General features: G+C 35.8%; 3 protein-coding genes across 3 annotated transcripts; 1 reads left to right on the forward strand and 2 right to left on the reverse strand.

The window, feature by feature from the left end:
• Positions 1-608: 608 nt before the first annotated feature.
• On the reverse strand, positions 609-7,277 carry LOC145594763 (putative vacuolar membrane protein YML018C). The gene is made up of 8 exons (XM_081651098.1): positions 6,913-7,277; positions 4,429-4,809; positions 3,539-3,756; positions 2,550-2,620; positions 2,357-2,458; positions 2,035-2,152; positions 1,812-1,947; positions 609-999 (listed from the first exon to the last, which is right to left on the reverse strand). Exons 1-8 carry the CDS (start codon positions 6,991-6,993, stop codon positions 937-939), a joined length of 1,170 nt encoding a protein of 389 aa, XP_081507224.1. The 5' UTR covers positions 6,994-7,277; the 3' UTR covers positions 609-936.
• A 2,210-nt stretch (positions 7,278-9,487) lies between these two features.
• On the forward strand, positions 9,488-10,720 carry LOC145596053 (uncharacterized). The gene has a single exon (XM_081652484.1). The coding sequence runs from the start codon at positions 9,488-9,490 to the stop codon at positions 10,718-10,720; it is 1,233 nt and encodes a 410-aa protein (XP_081508610.1).
• A 2,580-nt stretch (positions 10,721-13,300) lies between these two features.
• On the reverse strand, positions 13,301-14,140 carry LOC145596054 (uncharacterized). Its single transcript, XM_081652485.1, has one exon. It carries the CDS (start codon positions 14,138-14,140, stop codon positions 13,301-13,303), a length of 840 nt encoding a protein of 279 aa, XP_081508611.1.
• Positions 14,141-19,228: the final 5,088 nt, after the last annotated feature.

Below are 19,228 nucleotides of genomic sequence, written 5' to 3' on the forward strand. Positions count from 1 at the left end.
TAGAGAGTCTCGTGCGTCCTCTACTCCTCTGTTGCCTAGAAATTACAACATTTTATTTAGTACAATTGTCAATGCATATATTTAATAATATACTCCGTATTTGATTTTACATTACTCTCTATTAAAACTTAGGTAGAAATGAAAGTATACTTTGACAAATTATTGAAAATTTTGAGATATAGAGTAAGTTTATAGGAAAGTGATATATACAACCGAACGACTTTTAATAAGAAACTAGAAAAGGGTATTATAAACATAGTCAAGGATTAGTAATACTATTTCCAAACCGTATTCCATATCACAATAGGAAGTGCATTAAAAACTTTTGTACAAGGTTTGTATATTTCATTACCCTATTTTCTAAAGTTGGTTAAAAAAGCAAAAAAAAAAAAAAAAAAGAAAAAAAAAAGGGAAAAAAAAGTCCTTTTGATGTTGTGAATCTTGTGAGTTGTGATAGTGATCACGCTTCTTTAGGGTTTACTCTTACTGTTAAGATAATTAGGGACTAATAGTAAGGGGCCTTTTTGGCCCATATATTGTGCTTGGGATGCCAAATTTGGACCCTGAAACTCTGAAAGTGGGAGGTGAAAATCAAACTTCACAGTGACTTTGAAACAAAATTGACTTAAATTTTTATTTCAGATCAATACAATATCAAAGTATATATACACAGAGGGTGCAACTGCAACACCCATACAAAAACTGATTTTTTTTTTTCTTTCTTTCTTGTTGATAACTAACCTTCTGACTATCATTATTCATATTTCACCAAGACATGATTTAGATTACATTATTTTGCTCTTTTATATTCTGTGCAAATGTCGTTTACCCCTTGGGAGTTCACGCTCCTTTTTTTATGACACTTCTCGCCCAAAGAGCAAAGCTGATGACGAGAAAAAAGAATATGATACTCAGTTAAGTGTAGTTCCGGCAAGGTTATAAACCCAGCTTCTTCGAGCACCAATCTGAAAGATTAGCAATTACAAATCCGCCAAATACCTGAAATGTTGAGCGTTCCCATGAACATGTTAAAGCAATATTGATTGAAAATTGTAAACCCTCAAAACAATGCATGCCTACAAATGTTTTTAACAGGAGATTTGGAATCCCAACATGAAGGAGAAAGAAGTATGAGTATTTGAAGAACACCAAATCATCTAAGCCTAGGCATTTACGGTTTGATTTGGTACACATTGATGATTAGCAGCATGACAATAAAATTATGTTCTGGTACAAATTATCCTACATAAATGTCCATGATAAAGCATCTCCATTTGTAATTTTTTTTTTTTTTTTTTTTTTTTTTTTTTTTTTTTTTGCCAAAGAAGCTCGTATTTTGACTTTTGAGGTAGTAGGAACTCTAGTAAGAAATGAAGGAAAACTGCATCTATGTAAGCGGAGATGCATAAACTGGGCATTCAGATGAGGCAATTATGTCAAATTAACACCAAAAGGGCTGTCAGTGGAAATAATTATCAGAACATCGGCCAGATTTTAGTAAGGGTATCATCCAACAGTATACTACTATACTCTTAGTAGTACCACAAACAAGACCATTAGAAAAAAGAGGCAGACATTAAGAAACACAACCACCATTTCAGTAGAGAATAGGAAGTGTGAGACTCAACTCATAAGGACTTTATGCACAACTAATGTATTTATTAAACTCATTTAATAAGTTGGCAAACTCAATAAGTAAAGTAAGCAGAAACAACTCTCTTTGTCAGTAATTGGATATGAAAATTATCTTGTCAATCATATTTCTTACTATGTACAATAAATTAAATTTGAATCTAAATTGATGAAGTTACCTGGATAGAGCCAAGAACATAGACTATGGAATAATGCCGACCATGTATAATCATATCAGCCAACATTGCAAGAGGGATCGTAAGCGACATACCCAAAGTTGCAACCAGAGGAGTTGTCCATACAACAGATAATGCCCTGATAAGAAATAGGTGAAATAGTATGTTAAGAGTTAACTGAAAAAATGAACCATTTATTAGAAAGATTTGGAAAAGGACTTCATACCAAAAGTAATCAGATAGAACGCTTCCAATCAGTCCATTTGCAAGAACAACCTCGTCTGTTTTAGCAGAGTGAGGAATAGTGAACTTTGGTTCAATCCCTAAAATCGTCAATGGCCACACTGAAAGACAAATAGCAGAATAGCTGTCATTCAACCAAACAGGGAAATAAAATATAGCTCCTCACAAGGCACATGGAAGAAAATCACATACTTAAGCAAGCAAAGAGAATCAGAAACAGTTAATCAGCACTGCACTAGCATTTTTATCACAATTTTTACCCTTTGTTCCAGAATCACTTGAAAAATCAAAGAAAAATCACTTACCAAGCCACCAAAGGGCTATTAGAGTAAAGAAACCAATGTATCCAAAAAGTTTCTGAACATCCACTTTTCCTTCTTCCTCACCGGCAAACTTTTTCAGTAGCACTGCAAAATTAATAGGATTCTAAGCATTGCAGGGGGCGTCACCGCAGGGTGCTAACAGTAACAAATTGAAGTTTTAAATGTAGTATCTTACCAGTGAAAAGCCCATATGACATAGCTGAGAGAAGCCCAAAAAGATCCCCCACAAGTGAACGTTGACCATCGCTGGAAAAAATTTTTAAATTTTGAATTGTCAAACAGTAACCTAAATCACAAACATTGAGAAGAACACCAAGAAGCAGCATGAGGTATCCTAGTAGATGCCAGAATGTGAATAGCATACTTTGGGCTTCAGCTAAAGAGATGTTACATCATAACCTATGCAAATGCCTGCTTGTTGCTATGCCAAACTAGCATCTAAACTAGAAATTCTATATAAGGCTATGCTTGGAGTGAGAGGAATGAAATATGGCCATATGGGGTTACACGAATCAATTAGGCGGCTTCTAAAGGTGGTGATGGAGGTTGTTAAAACTTGGTGGAGGAACCAAATGCCCACATAAAGGAGTATACGCCACTCCAATTTGTCAGGTGACATAATTACCTCCCTAACTAATTTACATGATAGCTTACGCTCCACACCAGCTTGAGATTTAATTCTTAAATTGATTCTCCACATTTCTATGGCCTAAATGTGATAACATTAATCGCACAGTTTACTATATAGCCACAGTGATTAAAAAAAAGCTTATGGGGAAATAATGGCAAGTCAACTATTGACAAAGTAAAATGGTCCATAAACAATAGAGGAACAATTAGTCTTAAACTATAGTATACTACTTTTAGAATTACATTCTAAACTGATGAATGGCAATGAACATGCAAGACAATAACTTGTGTAAACAGTTGCTAATTGATATAAATTGCAACCAAAAATTTTCATATTGTGCAACCAAGATAATACTAACTTGACATAATGGATTTTTCAAAGATAAGTACTCTTTTATTGTGCTCCTGTACACTAGACAAATGGGGATGGAGCTGAAACAGAAGTAAAGTGGATCATCCTGTAGCATACCACCTGACACATTACCGGTGTACTTAATAGAAATGACAAAATCACAGACACTTCAGAAGATTTACCTTGAACTACTAAGTTCCGACTCATCTGAGGCCCAAGTTTTCCCCAAAGTAGTCATGACGACACCGGCCATGCTAACAAATACAGCAACAACCTTGGCCATGTTCAATGAATCCTCTCCAAGGAGCACTCCAATGAAAAGAGTAAAAAGTCCAGAGGTTGAGGATAAGACTGTCGTACTTGCAACACTGGTACGTGCCAAGGCAGCATTTGAGAGATACTACAGGAAATTAAATTTTCGTGTCATAAATTTTGCTGTACAAAGCAGATCAAGAGAACAGATGAGATGTATTAGCAAACAGGATTCCCTTCCACAGTGCAACCTCAACCTGCTGAGTTTCAAGCTTACAACGGCAAATTCAAATCTACCAGAACTTTTGATATAGTTCTTGTCCAAAGAAAATCATCTGTAACCTAAATCAAGACTTTTTAAAAGAAATTCCTTCTCTACATAAAACATTATTCCTGAACCATTTAGCCATTAAACCACCACTTCTTCATACTCCACATACAATCACACTAAATAATTTGTTAAGCATACTTTTGGAACACCAATTACTTGTAAGTTGTAACCAATTGTGGAACGTGAACATAAATATCATGAAAAATTGTCAAGGTTTGGATCCTTAATCTAAAACTCATTATATTAAAGCATAACCAGTTAACCAAAATCAGCAGAATATATATGATTGAATGCAAAACACAAACAGAATTCAAAGCAATCCAAGAAAGAAATACTCGAAGAAGCACAGATAACAGAGAAAAAGCAAAAGATTTAACTGTTCAAGCAACAAACTTATAACAATTAAATGGATCAACAAAAAAGTAGACAAGAATAGATTATCCGAACAAAAAAGAAATATTAATAGACAAAAATCTGAAGTTTAGTTACCTCAACTGCAAACCAAAGAGGGGCAAGGTATAATCCATATCTAACAATTTCCCATTTGCTGAGCTCCCTCTCAGGCTTCCTCAAACCGTCATTAAGAAGAGGTTTTTCTTCTCCCACAGAAAGGTTCAAGTCACAGTTTTTTTTAATGGGAGTCCCTTCCAGTTCCATTGCACAGATTTTCTGCTCAACGTATTTAAGAGGAGAATCAAGTATGTCCACAGAATCTTTCACAGTTTCAGCAAGTTTCCCATTCCTTGATGAGCAATTCTTCATTTTCCGATAAATCCAATCTTTAATATAGGATATGGGAAGGTAAACCACCATTAGAGATGCCCCAAGATATGTCACTGCAAATGGCTGTCTATATGCATTATATATGTCCTGCATGGAAGATATTTGTCAGGCGTTAGACAAGGTATGGAAGACTATGGACAAACATATGCCTCAATCATGTTGGCACACAATCAAGAAAAAAGTAATTTTGAAGCAAAAAAACAGATACAATTATGCAAAGCTGAAAAATAGTCATAGATGTAAGCTGTATCTTCACATGTAAAACTCCAATTCAGAGCATAGCTTAAATACATGACTTGCATACACTCTCAGGGCAAGGAATATGAATTAGTTGAGGCTGCTGAGATAGTTAATCGCAATATAACAAACTGAACAGAGTACACCCCACAATAAGGTGTCTCTGTAATTTTCTTTAGTCTTGTAACAGTCTATTAAGCACCAAGGTTTTTCTACTGTCATTCTATTATCTACCTTCATTTTAAGGCATTGCACCAGCCCCTCTCTCTCCCCAAGGCCCCAACAACCCTGCAGTTTCCAATAGTGATGCTCTCTTCATCTTTATCAGAAATATCACAATAAAGGGGATCGGTAACGCTCAAGATGAAAACCAAAACTAAATCATTGAACTCGTGTGGTCACAAACTCTCATTTCCAACACCCAGTAAACATCGTTTAATGATCATATAAATAAAGTATATATACTTTGTTGCTACTTGCTAATTGTTTCCCTATTCTTAAGCAGTCCACAGAAGGGGAGCCTTGGCGCACTGGTTAAGGTGTCGCTGTGTGACTTTTGAGGTCACGGGTTCAAGTCCTAGGAGCGGCCTCTTGTCAAAATGACAAGGGAAGGCTTGCCCCTTATACACCCTTGTGGTGGGACCCTTCCCCGGACCCTCGCCTAGCGGGGACGCCAATGTGGCTGCCCTTTTTTTCTTAAGCAGTCCTCAGATTGTTCACAAATGATATACATTAATCACAATGTCACCCAAATTTGCAAAAAAACTATCTCAGATACCAGAATGAAATCATAAAGCTATTTCATCTCCAGATCCATCTAAGTGGGGTTTATGCTGACTCTTTTACCCAATAACTGATCTTACACCCACCCTATACGAAAGTCATGTGTTTTCACCACTGGAATACTATTCAATACATGCAAGTTTCTACTTCATTGACTAGATTACTCCATCTAAGTGACAAATGCTCATAAAATATACACCCTGGTCTAGGAAGAATTACATACTATGCCACCTCCCATGGTAAACAATATAACATGTTCGTACTTAAACACCCATTATAATACTTTCATACTCTCACATTCTCTTTTTTGTTCCCTTTAAGCTAAGGAGTAAAGGAATCTTCTGAATACCATATTCACCAAACTATTATTTGAAAGAGGAGAGTGTTTTCCTGACATCCCAAAATAGCACGTGATTATTATTTCTAGACCGAGTGACTATATTCAAATGGACAAATAAGTAGAACAATCCTCTTTGGCTTGGCTGAAGGATTATATCCACTTCCACATGACCATGGCTATACAGTCTAATTGGATGGAAGACATATAATATATTTCAGGTAAGTTGTAATTGTATTGGAGTTCGAAAGAGTTCATCAGACCCCAATACGGACTCGAACAATTGACTGAAATCAACCTGATTCTCTCTAATTTCAACAGTCATCTTTGGTCAATCACCATCCCTTATTGTATACTTGGAACTCCATCTTAATAAAGTCATCATCTAATCAATCATATTTTATGTTACAAATCTATTTAAATGAAGCATTTGGGTGAGTCATTTCTGCACAAATGCAAAATTTTCCCTAATCTCCTATTATAAACCCCAATTCCAGTAAATAACAATTATAACAAATGTACCATTTGCAAATTATAACAACAAAATTTTTTCCAAATATCAACTCCAATTCTCAATTTTTCAACAGAATTTCTACTAAAATTAACACACACGCATCCAAAAAAAATGCAACAGTAGCTTCCAACTTTGAACTATTAGATACAGAATTACAGACCCACATCAAAATATGAACCAAATATCATTAACCAGTAAAACCAGTTACAAATTACCCAAATAAAAACAACCCATGATTATATTTAGCAATTCAGCCCAAAATTTGTAATAAAAACCTAAAAAAGAGCAAATTATTCAATTGAACAAATTAAATACTAACCTGGGTAACTTCTGCAGAAGAGACCCAAATGATAACAACAGTTCCAATGAGAAACAAACCAGCATTATACTTGATATTCATCTCAAAAAATCAATGGAAACCCCCCAAAATCACTAAAACTTAATCAATAAGAAACACCCAAAGAGATCTATTTGAGCTGGGATTTTTTGAGAAAATTTATGGGGCAATTTTGGTTGCTGAAATTCACAGAAAAGGGTATGAGATCTGAGAATTAGATTAATCTATTATTGTTGAGGATGAGTTGGGTTGCTTCAAGCAGAATTGTGGGGAATTTTTTTTTTCCTTTGTAGGAAAAAGGAAGAATAAAAGAGATTGAAGAGGAGGGAAACACTAAAAAAAATAATTTTTGGTTGTTACTAGTTAGTTTTCGCTCTTGTTATGTGTAAGATTTTTTGACTTAGTTGACTATAATCCATTTTGATAGGGGGTAATTAATGACAGTAATAAATAAAGATTTTATTTTCTTTGTTTCTTACTCGTAATATTTTTGGGAAACGTTTAGTTTTACTTACTCCTTATTCTATCACATGGTTTATATGTATTTACTCCGTGTTTAAAAATGTTAACATCTTAATGATCTTATGGTTATATTCAAACAATTTTCTCATTCATCTTCAAAAAGTCAAAAATCAACTCATCTTCTCTAATTCTTTCGGTTTCATTTTTTTTTTTTTTTTTTTTGAAACACAATTCTTTCGGTTTCATGATAAATGGTTTCTAATTTTTTAAGGCGTAAAAGCATGTATCACCTAAGCTAAAATTATTAAAATAAATTACAGAGAATTATTAGGATAATAATGGTAACATTATTGGAGCTTAAATTATACTAGTATTAAATATTATTCATCTCATTACTAATGTATTTTATAATGAGTATTATCAATTACTAACATTCATATCATTATATATTTGTATAGAAAAATACTTTATAGTTCAATCTATTAAAAGAAAATAGTATTAAATCTATTTATTAGTATTTCATCATTCATTTTTTCGATTCACATCTTTCATATGTGTTTGGTTCGCGGATTATGAGTATGAGGTATGGGTTTAGAATGACCAAAACCCATACCATATGGTTGGTTGTCAAAAATGTGATTTTTAAACTCATACCTCAAACCCATGAGGTATGGGGTTTGGAAACCTTGGGGGGGTGGGTTTGGCTCATTCCATTCACTTAGGTATCAAATACATTAAATTAAGGGATGATATTCTATTCCAGAATTAAACCAAACACATGGTATTCAATTTCCAACCCGATACCACCTTAACCCTATTCCTGATTACAAACCTATACCTCTTTGCGAACCAAACGCCCCCTCAAAGTGCTGCTTGTTGGTAAGGGTTTAGGAGAGTCATTAATCACACTTTCATAGTGAGTTACCTCTCCTACATACTAAACTCTACTTGATACTCCCTCCATACCTAATATTTTGGCCCATTTAATATTTTATGGTCATCTTGACGTGTATTAAAATGAGTTTTTCTTTATTTTATACATGTAAAAACTATAAAAACTAAATATTAATTAAATATACCATGAGAAGAATATAACAAAACTTGCACATGAATACTATATTGCTTGTCTCTTATAGATAGATTAGGAGTATTTTATGGTCTAATATTTTAAAGTTTGATCGACCCATATTTTTGCAACAAGGCAAAAAAAAAATAAAAGTATAAAGGAAGTAGCAATTCGTATTGGATAGAAATTCACTGGCAAATATATTGTTTAACATTAATCGTGAAAAACAGTTAATTTAGGTTGGTGCGTTGGGTGTGGAGATATTAATAAATTGTTCTATATTGCATAACAAAATAAATGAACCGACAGATTGGCAATGGCATTCTTCATGATTTCGCTGTCTGATGAATGATGATGGTGTGTGATTATGCTACTGCTAATCAACAATTGATCTGCTTATTAAGAATTGAAAATGATATCAACATCACCAGATCGACCACATGCGTTCATCTTTTGGGGTTATTTCAATTTAAACCAAACTATTTTTGGAATTAAAATATTTTAATGTGATATATTTTCTAAAAAAAATAAATATCATTACTATATATTTTATATATTTTTTTTTTTGAGGAACTATATTTTATATATAGGAAATAAAATATATCAATGTGATATTTTTTTTATGAATATCAATGTGATATTTTTTTTTGATAGACTTATGATATTATTTACGAGTATAATAATAATAATAATAATAATAATAATATATTTTAGACAAATATACACGGAAAATATTTAAAAAGAAAAAAAAGTACTAATGAGATTTTTTTTTTTAATGATAACAGACCGATGTTCATACAAACTAGTTCCAATTTCCAAATTAACCGTGTTGTTTGATTAATTACGGCTGCTAACTTCCTCTCCTATTTAAACAAGGATTGAATAAAATTTCCATAAAATTATAACTTTCCTATTTTTTTTATCCATCTTTATTATTTATTTTTTTTGAAGGATTTTATCCATCTTTATTATATACTTCGTATTTCAGAAAAACCCATCAATCTCCATATCTTCTCTTTCAACAAAACAATGAAGAGCTACTCAACCATTCGTTCAGTCGAGCGAAAACGGCAACATCGAAAGCAAGTTGAGAAGGAGAACAACTCCGAACCTCGAAAACAAGTTGAGAAGGAGAACAAGTCCTATGATTTCACCATTCAACTCGATAGCAAGCAAAGATCATTAAGGGAAAAAACACTAACATCATTAGTTCACTTCTTATCTTCAAACGCTCGTCACGAGTTTGTTGATAAAAATTACGTTACATTAACTCACCGTTGCCTGCATCGCCTTACTTTTAAGAAAATTGGGTCTAGTAAGTTTTCTAAGACTGAGATTTGCCTCGCTGTTCGTATCATATCTCTCGTTGTTATTAATCTTGTTAACGAGGATAAATCTTCTGACTTGTTTCATCAGTGTTTTCCTAAACTTGCTAGCGCTTTGGTTAGTTTGGAGTATGAAGGTGACGTGGTTATAGAGTTGATAGCGTGTTTAGGAATGGTTGGGTTCTTTGGTTCGAGGAGTTCGATGGAAGTAGAGAAGGTGATGCGGATCGTTTGGGATTATGTTCATAAGTCTAGTTCTCTTGGATCTGTTTTGGCGAGTACGATTTCTACTTGGTCGTTTTTGATAACCGTGGTGAATGGCGATTATTTGAGTAACAAGTATTGGAAAGAATGTATTTCTCAGTTATCAAGTTTGTTGAAAAGAGAAGATTTCGAAGATAATGATTGTGAGTCTGTTTATTTGGCTGTTACGGATGCCTTGGCTTTAATGTTTGATGTCGATATGTTTAACAAGTTTTCGAGGAAATTAGAGACAGAGGAAGAATGTGTTTTATTGAAAGAAAAGATTGCTGGAAATTTTGAGGGAAGTTTGGATGATTTTAGGGAGATTATACAAGTAAGGAGTATGAAGAAATTTCTTGGAAAAGAGGGTTTTGCGAGTCATTTGAAAACGAATGAAAATTTTCATGAATGGTACGAGTCTACAACGTGTGATGAGGCTAATGATGGCGACGATGATAATGAGTACACACCTGAAAGAGAGGAGGTTGTGCTGAAATTTTATCGGCCTGAAGTTGAGAGGCAGAAGGAAGACAATGATCTATTATTGCCTTATGTTAGTGCGGCAGAGAAGAATGTTCAAAAGAGAATGGTAAAGTCGCCGTGTTCTGCCCTGAACAAGGCTAGGACACGGCTCCTTACCAAGCAGAGGAAATTTGTGAACTATCTTCCAGTTGAAAGTGATCTGTGGGTTTAATTACATTGATTAGAATTTTCAGTTTTTGTTACAATTTGTTAAATTCTACTACTAGCATATTAGGTTGTTTGGATTTGTCAAAGAATTGAAATTTCGTTTCTTATTATCTGAATTCGTATTAGGTTGTTTTACATAGTAATGATAACCACTTATGCTATGAGCCATGTTACTTGGTTATTGTTAACCAATTTTGTGCTCATCAATAGCTGCAATAATAGACGTCAGAATAATTGAAATTTCTAAACAATCAATCTATGGTAATTGCTCAAATTTAATTTCTTCTAGGGAGTTATAATTCTGCTTTTCTGTAATAAGAACTTAGATTCTCATCTTAATTAACGGCTCAAGAGCCCAACATAAAACTTTAAGAGCACTTTGTTATTTGTTCATTGATACAGAAATTTAAAATTGAACCCCATTACAGTGTTCATACAATGGTAGTATTACCTAATGTACAAGAAGAACTATCTGATCTCTAACTAGCTTGAGCTGTTCATTATAACTCTTTATCATCATCAACCTGATGCATATATTTTCTGATTACGAGACTGTACGTAAATTTGCCTACATACTGAAGTAGAAGCTAGGTACTACTTTTATAAACAAGACATAGACAAAGAACAAGATCAGACTATGTATTTTATAATTACAAGACCCGTACTGTATGTTATTTCGCTCGCAAACTTTAGTAGATGTACATGCTGTACTAGCTTAGGTACTACAACTATAAACAAGCCATGATTGACAGTAAGATGCTAATATAGATGCATACTTCAAAATAATACGATAACTTGCAAAACATAGATTATCGTCATAGCATTGTTACAACAACATTGGACTTCTTAATTACATAGGTTATAGTAGAAATGTAAATTTAGTAATTCAGTAATTCTTCCATCAATGCTATCAAGGATGAGAACCCCATAAAACTTCAGCAATAACAGTAGCAGCTTCTGCCTCAGAAACACAGGCTGCCCTGACTCTCCTCAGTATCATCATCTTAATTTCCTTCTTTTCACTCTTCTCCATCCCTTCTCCTACCTCCACTTGCACGACCAACCTTGCAATGCACCCGGAAAATGGATTACTCGACGAAGATTCACCCTCTTCACTTCCCAAATCATCATCACCTACACATAATTCAATGTCTTTTCCTTCCTCCATCTGAACCACTACTTCACTTAAATCACTCCTAAACTCTTCTCTTTGTAACAACACCAGCTTCTCAACCAATCCAGCATTAATCATATACTCGAGTACTTTCTTTGTGCTGTAATACGCCATTTCGATGAGGCAGTGCATTGCCATTAGTCTTCTTTGTAAATTTTTTGAGCTTAATAACCAAATAATGTTTAAAATTGTGTCATTAAACAACTTCTCACTAACCAAATGCAATTCTAAATCATACCCAGTTGAGATTCGACCAATAAATTGATTAAGAGCTCTCAATTTCTCCTCACCATCACTTGGTTCTTGGAGTATTTTTATCAGGTTTCTGACATTTTCTTTGTCAACACAGAGCTGAATCTCCTTCTGAATTATTAAACCAATGCTATAGATTTGGTACGAAATCATGCGGCGTTGAATGAAGGATCGAGGAGTGTAACTTTGACATGATCTGAGATTATTAGTGAGGGTTTTGAGGTGATTAAGGTTGGAGTAGATTGAATCTCGAGGAGAAAAAAGGGTGGATGCTCTGTTTTCAAGCTCCAAAAGAGAGATGATTTGGGGTGAATTGATGTCTATTACACCTAAATATATAAGGGATTTGGTTTGAAGAAGCTCTAATTCTGTGTTTAGTTCTTGTAAAAACGATACAATTTGATTAGTGTTGTAATTATCCATGATTAAAGAGAGGATGGAGATGAATGTTAGTTTAGGCCATTTTAGGGTTCGTTGGTTGATTGCTTTGCATGATGTATATTGTATAGTGTCTCAACTAACAGTCCAATTACACGGGACCAACCATTCAATTCATTCTTTCATTCAAGTCTTACCTTTAAAAGGTTAAAAAAAAATGGTCTTTATTGAGTTTTCACGTGTATTCTCTCTAACTTAATTTTATTACTCTTATCATCAATCAATAACTATATACTAAAAGACACACCAGCAATGACACGTGTCATCTCCTGGTGTGTCCTTAGAAATTTTTTTTTTTTTTAATTTAGAAAATTTTTATTTAAAGAAGTTATTTAAAAGAAAAGTTTTTTTTTGTTAACAAAATAAACAAACAATAATATATTTACCTTTCTGATGTTATTTCCCAATTAAGTATGGATTAAGAAGGAAATAAATAATCTTTTTACAGAATTGTAATTATGGTGGAGTAATTATGGTGGAATATAGTTTATTCTACAAAATACTACTATTAACTTTTTATTTTGTATGTCATAAATGCATAAATTAATTTATAAAAAGAAAATATGGAGTAATTAAAATAACCGTGCATGGCACGAGACCTAATCTAGTAAGCTCTATATGAAGCAGTTTAGCAAATAAGAAGTACAATTTAACTTAATTTCATTACTTTTATGGTCTCTTTTTTTTTTTTTTTTGACAACCATCAAGCTTAGAATTTTATTAAATCAACAAGTTTTCAAGATCATTACAAATCGCCCCATGTAATTCCGGGGGATACTCTTCAAGCCAAACACGAAACTCATTGAAACTACTACTAAGCAAAGCAAGTTCATGGGCTACACCATTTCCTAGCCTTCTGACAAAAGAGAAAGAGCAAGAAAGACACTCCCTGCCCAAGTGTAATATATCCTTAACAACATTCCCAAAGGCATTCGGTGGCGTAATACCTTTTTTCATATGATGAAACAAATTAATGTTGTCGGTTTCCAGCACGAAGTTTCTGAACCCAGCCTCAAGAGCAATAACAAGACATTGCCTCATAGCAATAGCTTCCCCAATATCAACATCAAAGCCACCCTTGATTGACGAACAGTATGCGAGGAGCACATCACCAACAGCATCCCTTAGAACACCCCCCACTCCGAGGCACTGCTGAACCTTGAAGGAGGCATCAGTGTTTAGTTTCAGCACACCCACTTGCGGGGCTTTCCAAACAGAGCCCAAATGCAGAGCAGGAGACGCAATATTACATCTCTCCAAAGCTGCTGCATACTCTCCCACTAAACCAACAGCCTTATGGATTAAATCACTCTCTAGCTTTCGTTTTTTCTCAAAAACCCAAGCATTGCGCTTCAGCCACACTCCCCACGCCAAACTCCAGAAAATATCCCACCACCTCGGTTCATTAATCTTCCCATAGACCTTTACACACCATTCACGCAAAGAGTCAGCTTGGTCTCTCATTGTGTCCAACCTCAGAACAGAATGTTCCCAAATAAACCTCACCGAAGGGCAAAGCAGCAGCATATGTATGGTAGACTCCTCTAGCTCACCACACATCGGACACAAAAGGTCTACCTGCATTCCCCTAGCCCCCAGACGCAATCTGACAGGCAGAGCCTCTTTGATAGCCCTCCACGCGAACAACTTGATCTTGGAAGGTAGCTTAGCATTCCATATTTTTTTTCCATTTGAACGGAGTAATCTCTACAGAGGATGTTGCCCTGCCCAATTCTTCATCTTCAATTAACAAGTTATAGGCGCTTTTAACTTTGTATTGCCCATCCTTTGAGAAATGCCAGCTCCATTCATCACTATCTTCAAACAAAGGAATAGGAATGCAACAAATATCATCCACTTCTCTCTGAGTAAAAAGTTCAAGCAGCAAGTTCCGATTCCAACACTTGTTTTCCCACAGCTCATTCACTACAGTTACGTTGGAGCATTATCCCCATCAGCAATTGGCGAAAAAATGCGAAAGTTAGGCAGATTTGGAACCCATGGGTCCTTCCAAATGTTAATGCTACGTCCCCCTCCTATAATCTTCCTGGCCCCTCTTTCAATTACATTTTTTACACTCGAGATTGACCTCCAAGTGAAACTCATTCCCGCAACAGCTCTAGCACCAAAAAAATCCGAGGAGGGAAAATACTTACCTTTGAGAACCCGAGTCATCAAAGATTTCTCATTGGTAAGTATCCTCCAAGCTTGTTTAGCTAACATAGCTTTGTTAAAAAGCTGCAGATTACGAAAACCCAAACCCCCATTATTTTTTGAACGATAAAGCTTGTTCCAAGCCACCCAACAAGTTTTTCGTTCATCACCTTTTTGGCCCCAAAAGAAATTCCTACACATTTTTTCTACCTCATTTAAGATACTCGATGGGATAGAGAAACATTGCATAGAATAAATAGGAATCGCTTGGGCCACCGATTTGATAAGAATTTCCCGACCGGCTTGAGATAAATAGTTTTCTTTCCACCCCTTGAGCTTCTTCCAAACTCTATCTTGAATACTCTGAAAAACCTGCTTTTTAGACCCTCCAATGTAAGTTGGAAGACCTAAATATTTATCATGTCCTTCGACAGCCTTAAAGGATAACTTCATCTGAAGCGTATTTTTCTTCTCATGATCAATATTTCGGCTAAAAGACACTTCCGATTTTTCCATATTCAATTTCTGCCCTGAAGCAAGCTCATAGGTTGCAAGAATATCCAGTACTCTATCAGTTTCTTCCTCATTTGCCCGGACAAACAAAAGACTATCATCTGCAAAAAAAAGGTGAGTAATGGGTTCCACATGTCTTCCAATTTTCACCCCATGAATGACGTTTCTCCTTTCTGCATCCCGAAGAAGCGCAGAAAGTCCCTCCGCACACATAATAAATAGGAAAGGAGAAAGAGGATCACCCTGCCGGAGCCCTCTACTTGGCTTGAAAACTCTAGAAGGCTGCCCATTCACAAGAACATCAAAAGAAGCAGAAGAGACACACCTCATAATATTATTCACAAAAGCCTCCGGAAAGCCAAACTTTGACATCATCTTCTCCAGAAAAACCCATTCAACTCTGTCATAAGCTTTACTCATGTCAAGCTTAAGACCCAGAAAGTCTTTTTTTCTAGTCTTTTTCTTCCGCAAATAATGAAAACATTCATATGCAACTAAAATGTTGTCGGTAATCAATCTTCCAGGAACAAAACCACTCTGTGACTCACTAATAATAGAAGGGAGAACTTTTTTTAGCCTATTTGCTAGGACTTTTGAAATTATCTTATACAACACATTACACAAACTAATAGGTCTATAATCAACAGAAGCCTCACACTCTTTTTTTTCCGGAATCAATACAATATGAGTCTGATTAATAGAACCTATATCACCTCCATTATTAAGGATATTCAACGAATTTGTGATCACATCATTACCAACAATATTCCAGAATTCTTGGAAGAAAATAGCAGACATACCATCAGGGCCGGGAGATTTTGTGGGATGCATTTGAAAGAGGGCTTCTCGAACTTCTTCTCCATCAAAAGGGGCCGCAAGATCCGAAAATTGTTCCATCGACACAGCCGTATCAATTTTTTCAAGCACACTCTCGGCTTCCACCAGACCACTAGTCGAAAAAAGGTCATCAAAATGCCTCACCATCACTTCCGAAATTTCCTCCTCCTCCTCATAGGTGTTACCAGAAGCATCTTTTATTTTTTTAATGTGGTTCCGAGTCTTCCTTTGACTAGCTTTTGTATGGAAAAAGGATGTATTTTTGTCCCCATCTTTTAACCATTCTTGTCTGCTTCGTTGCCTCCAATAAAGCTCCTCCCTACTCTCCAACTCATCCATTCTGTCATCAAGAGCACGCATTTGAGCAATGATGTCATCTGTCTGGTTCTCTGCCATTAGACTCTCCATACTAGCTCTACATTCTTTCAATTCTTTCACAAAATCACCGAACTTATTCCTACTCCAAGCACTCAAATTTAATGAAGTATGAGCGATTTTTGAGCAGATATCTCCTCCTCCATCCCACGTATTCTTCACAATATCACCACACGTTTCATCTCTTAGCCACATTTCCTCAAATCTATATTTTTTTATTTTTTTCTTCTTTTTTTGTTTCCCATTTCCCTCACTCATACACAGCAAGATAGGGAGGTGGTCCGACTTCCTCTTCGAGAGATGTGACACAAAAGAAGCCGGGAAAAGCTCCCTCCATTCTCTGTTTGCCAAATAACGATCAAGCCTTTCCTGAAGGTTTCGGTCACCCCCCCTATTATTCGTCCAAGTAAAAGGGTGCCCAACAAAGCCCATATCCTCAAGCTCACAAACTGCAATTGCCTGTCTCAAAATGTCAGCTTCGGCTAAACAGAAATCACTACCTCCTTGTTTTTCTGACGACATAAGCATTAAATTAAGATCTCCACCACAAAGCCAAGGAACATTCTGACTGCCACGAAGGCCTTCCAGTAAAGCCCCCGTTTTATGTTTATTTTCATCCTCGGGGTATCCATACAAACCAGTAAATCTCCATCCTTCAATACTCGGCAATTTGATCCATGTATCAATGTGATTTTGAGAATATGATTTGACCTCCACATCAAAATCATTTTTCCACAAAATAGCAAGACCACCACTTCTTTTCCTGCCATCTCCCTTACAACTCACAGCAAACATGTTATGGAACTTCATCTTTGATTTTATTTTTTCCATTTCATTGCTTTTCAATCTAGTCTCTGACAAAAAAACTAGATGGGGTTTTTCAAGAAAGATTACATTTTTCAGCGCCGTAACTGCTGAGGTGTTCCCCAAACCTCGACAATTCCAAGAAAGGACGTAAATCATTGGTCACCGAGAGCCCATGGTGTGGGGCCCGCCACATTAACAGTTGAGGCAGTCATCTTGCGTTTCTTGTTCATGTCATCAGCTTCTTCACCATCCACCAACATTACATTTTCATCGAACTCATCATCCATCCTCCCTCTTTTAGAACCTGCTAGCACATCCCCTTTTTCTCCACTTCCCTCCCTGTCTCCCTTAAAAATATTAACGTTCCTAAGTTTTCTTTTCTCACTCTCTATTCCCCTTTCCACCGAAGCATTCCCACTCTGACTCCCTACCCCACCATCATTGCTCAGAACTTTTTCGACATTTGTAACCCCCCCAAAAGACTGCTGCTGGAAATCAGCACCCTCAGCCAAAGTCATCTCCTCACACCCCTCCCCGTGTTTTAACAAGTCATGGGCAGATTGAGCTTTAGAAGATAAAGAAGTCAAACTATCCTCCCTCACAGCATCCCCAACTACTCTCAAGACAAGTTTTGTCCCACTGCTATCTGGCATTGCCAGCAATTTAGCTTCTTTCTTTCTTGGACTCCCCTTCTCACTTTTATCTCCCTTATTTTGTGGCGTAGTAAAAGCAAGTTTCCTTGCTACCCCAATAGGCCCTAACCTGATAGCATCAGGATCATTGTAAGAAGATGGTTTCTTTAATTTTGCTGCATTTTTCAGTTTTTCCATGCAAGCTCTTTCCTTCTCCCGTTCAGCCATGTCAACTCTCACTTTCTTCTTGGGTGTTGCTCGAAGCCATGGTCCATATTGAAAGACCGTCTCTGCCTCCACCCCTTCTTGCTGCTCTTTATATTGACACTCACGTTCGGTGTGCTCCATTCGACCACAGAAAAAGCAAAAATCGGCTAAACGTTCATACTTCAAGTCAATCCATCTAGATTGATTTCCTCCAGTTGCTAGGAACAAGCCCCTCCTTAGCGGTTTATTAATATCTATCAAAACTTTTATGCGCAAACAATCACCCCACCCTAGAGGATCATCATCATCAGCTTCTAGAAATCCTCCAAGAAATTCCCTGACATCATACATCACCTCCAATGAACGTTTGTTCAAAGGAACGTCAAGTAAGCGAACCCACATAGGAGTATTCTTGAAAATAATTTCAGAGGGTTGTTCATCTCCTAGAACCTCTTGCAATAGCAATAGCTTCTCATCGAAAAACCACGGCCTACCTTCCAACACTCGATCCTTGTCTTCTTCACAGAAAAACTGAAAGACAAATAAATTTGTCTCAACAACCCTAACTGCAAACTTCTCCTTTAGACGCCACACATTGGTCAGAGTATTTTTCATCGCTTCGACATTATACGGTTTTACAGTCCATAGTTTTCCTACCAAAGTAAGATTTAATTTGGTTTTTGTATCATCACTAACAATCTCGACATAGTCTCCACCTAGAACCACACCTTCATCTTCTGTCAGTTTAAACTTTTCCCAATCCTTTACTAAGTCGTCAGCCATTCTCACAATTGGGCAATCAACCAAGCAGAAATTTTGATGAGAATTGATGGAAAATCGAATGAAATTGAATGGAAATCAAGCACTCACTCGCAAAACCCTAAGTCGGGACTTACTACCCTAGAGAGGGACTTTCCACTTTTTGACTTTAGATTCTTTTATGGTCTCTTTTTATTTACACTGGTTGTTTCACAAAGACTTAACACAAACATAATAAACCATTAATCTTCTTATAACTAATTTGAAAGCATTTGTCCCATTTCAAATAGGATTCGATTATACTCATTTTAGGTAATCATATTGACATATTGTGAATATGTAAGACCAAATATCATTTTATTAT

Source organism: Chenopodium album, chromosome 19 (genome assembly GCF_948465745.1).
Source record: "Chenopodium album chromosome 19, dcCheAlbu1.1, whole genome shotgun sequence".
NCBI lineage: Eukaryota > Viridiplantae > Streptophyta > Magnoliopsida > Caryophyllales > Amaranthaceae > Chenopodium > Chenopodium album.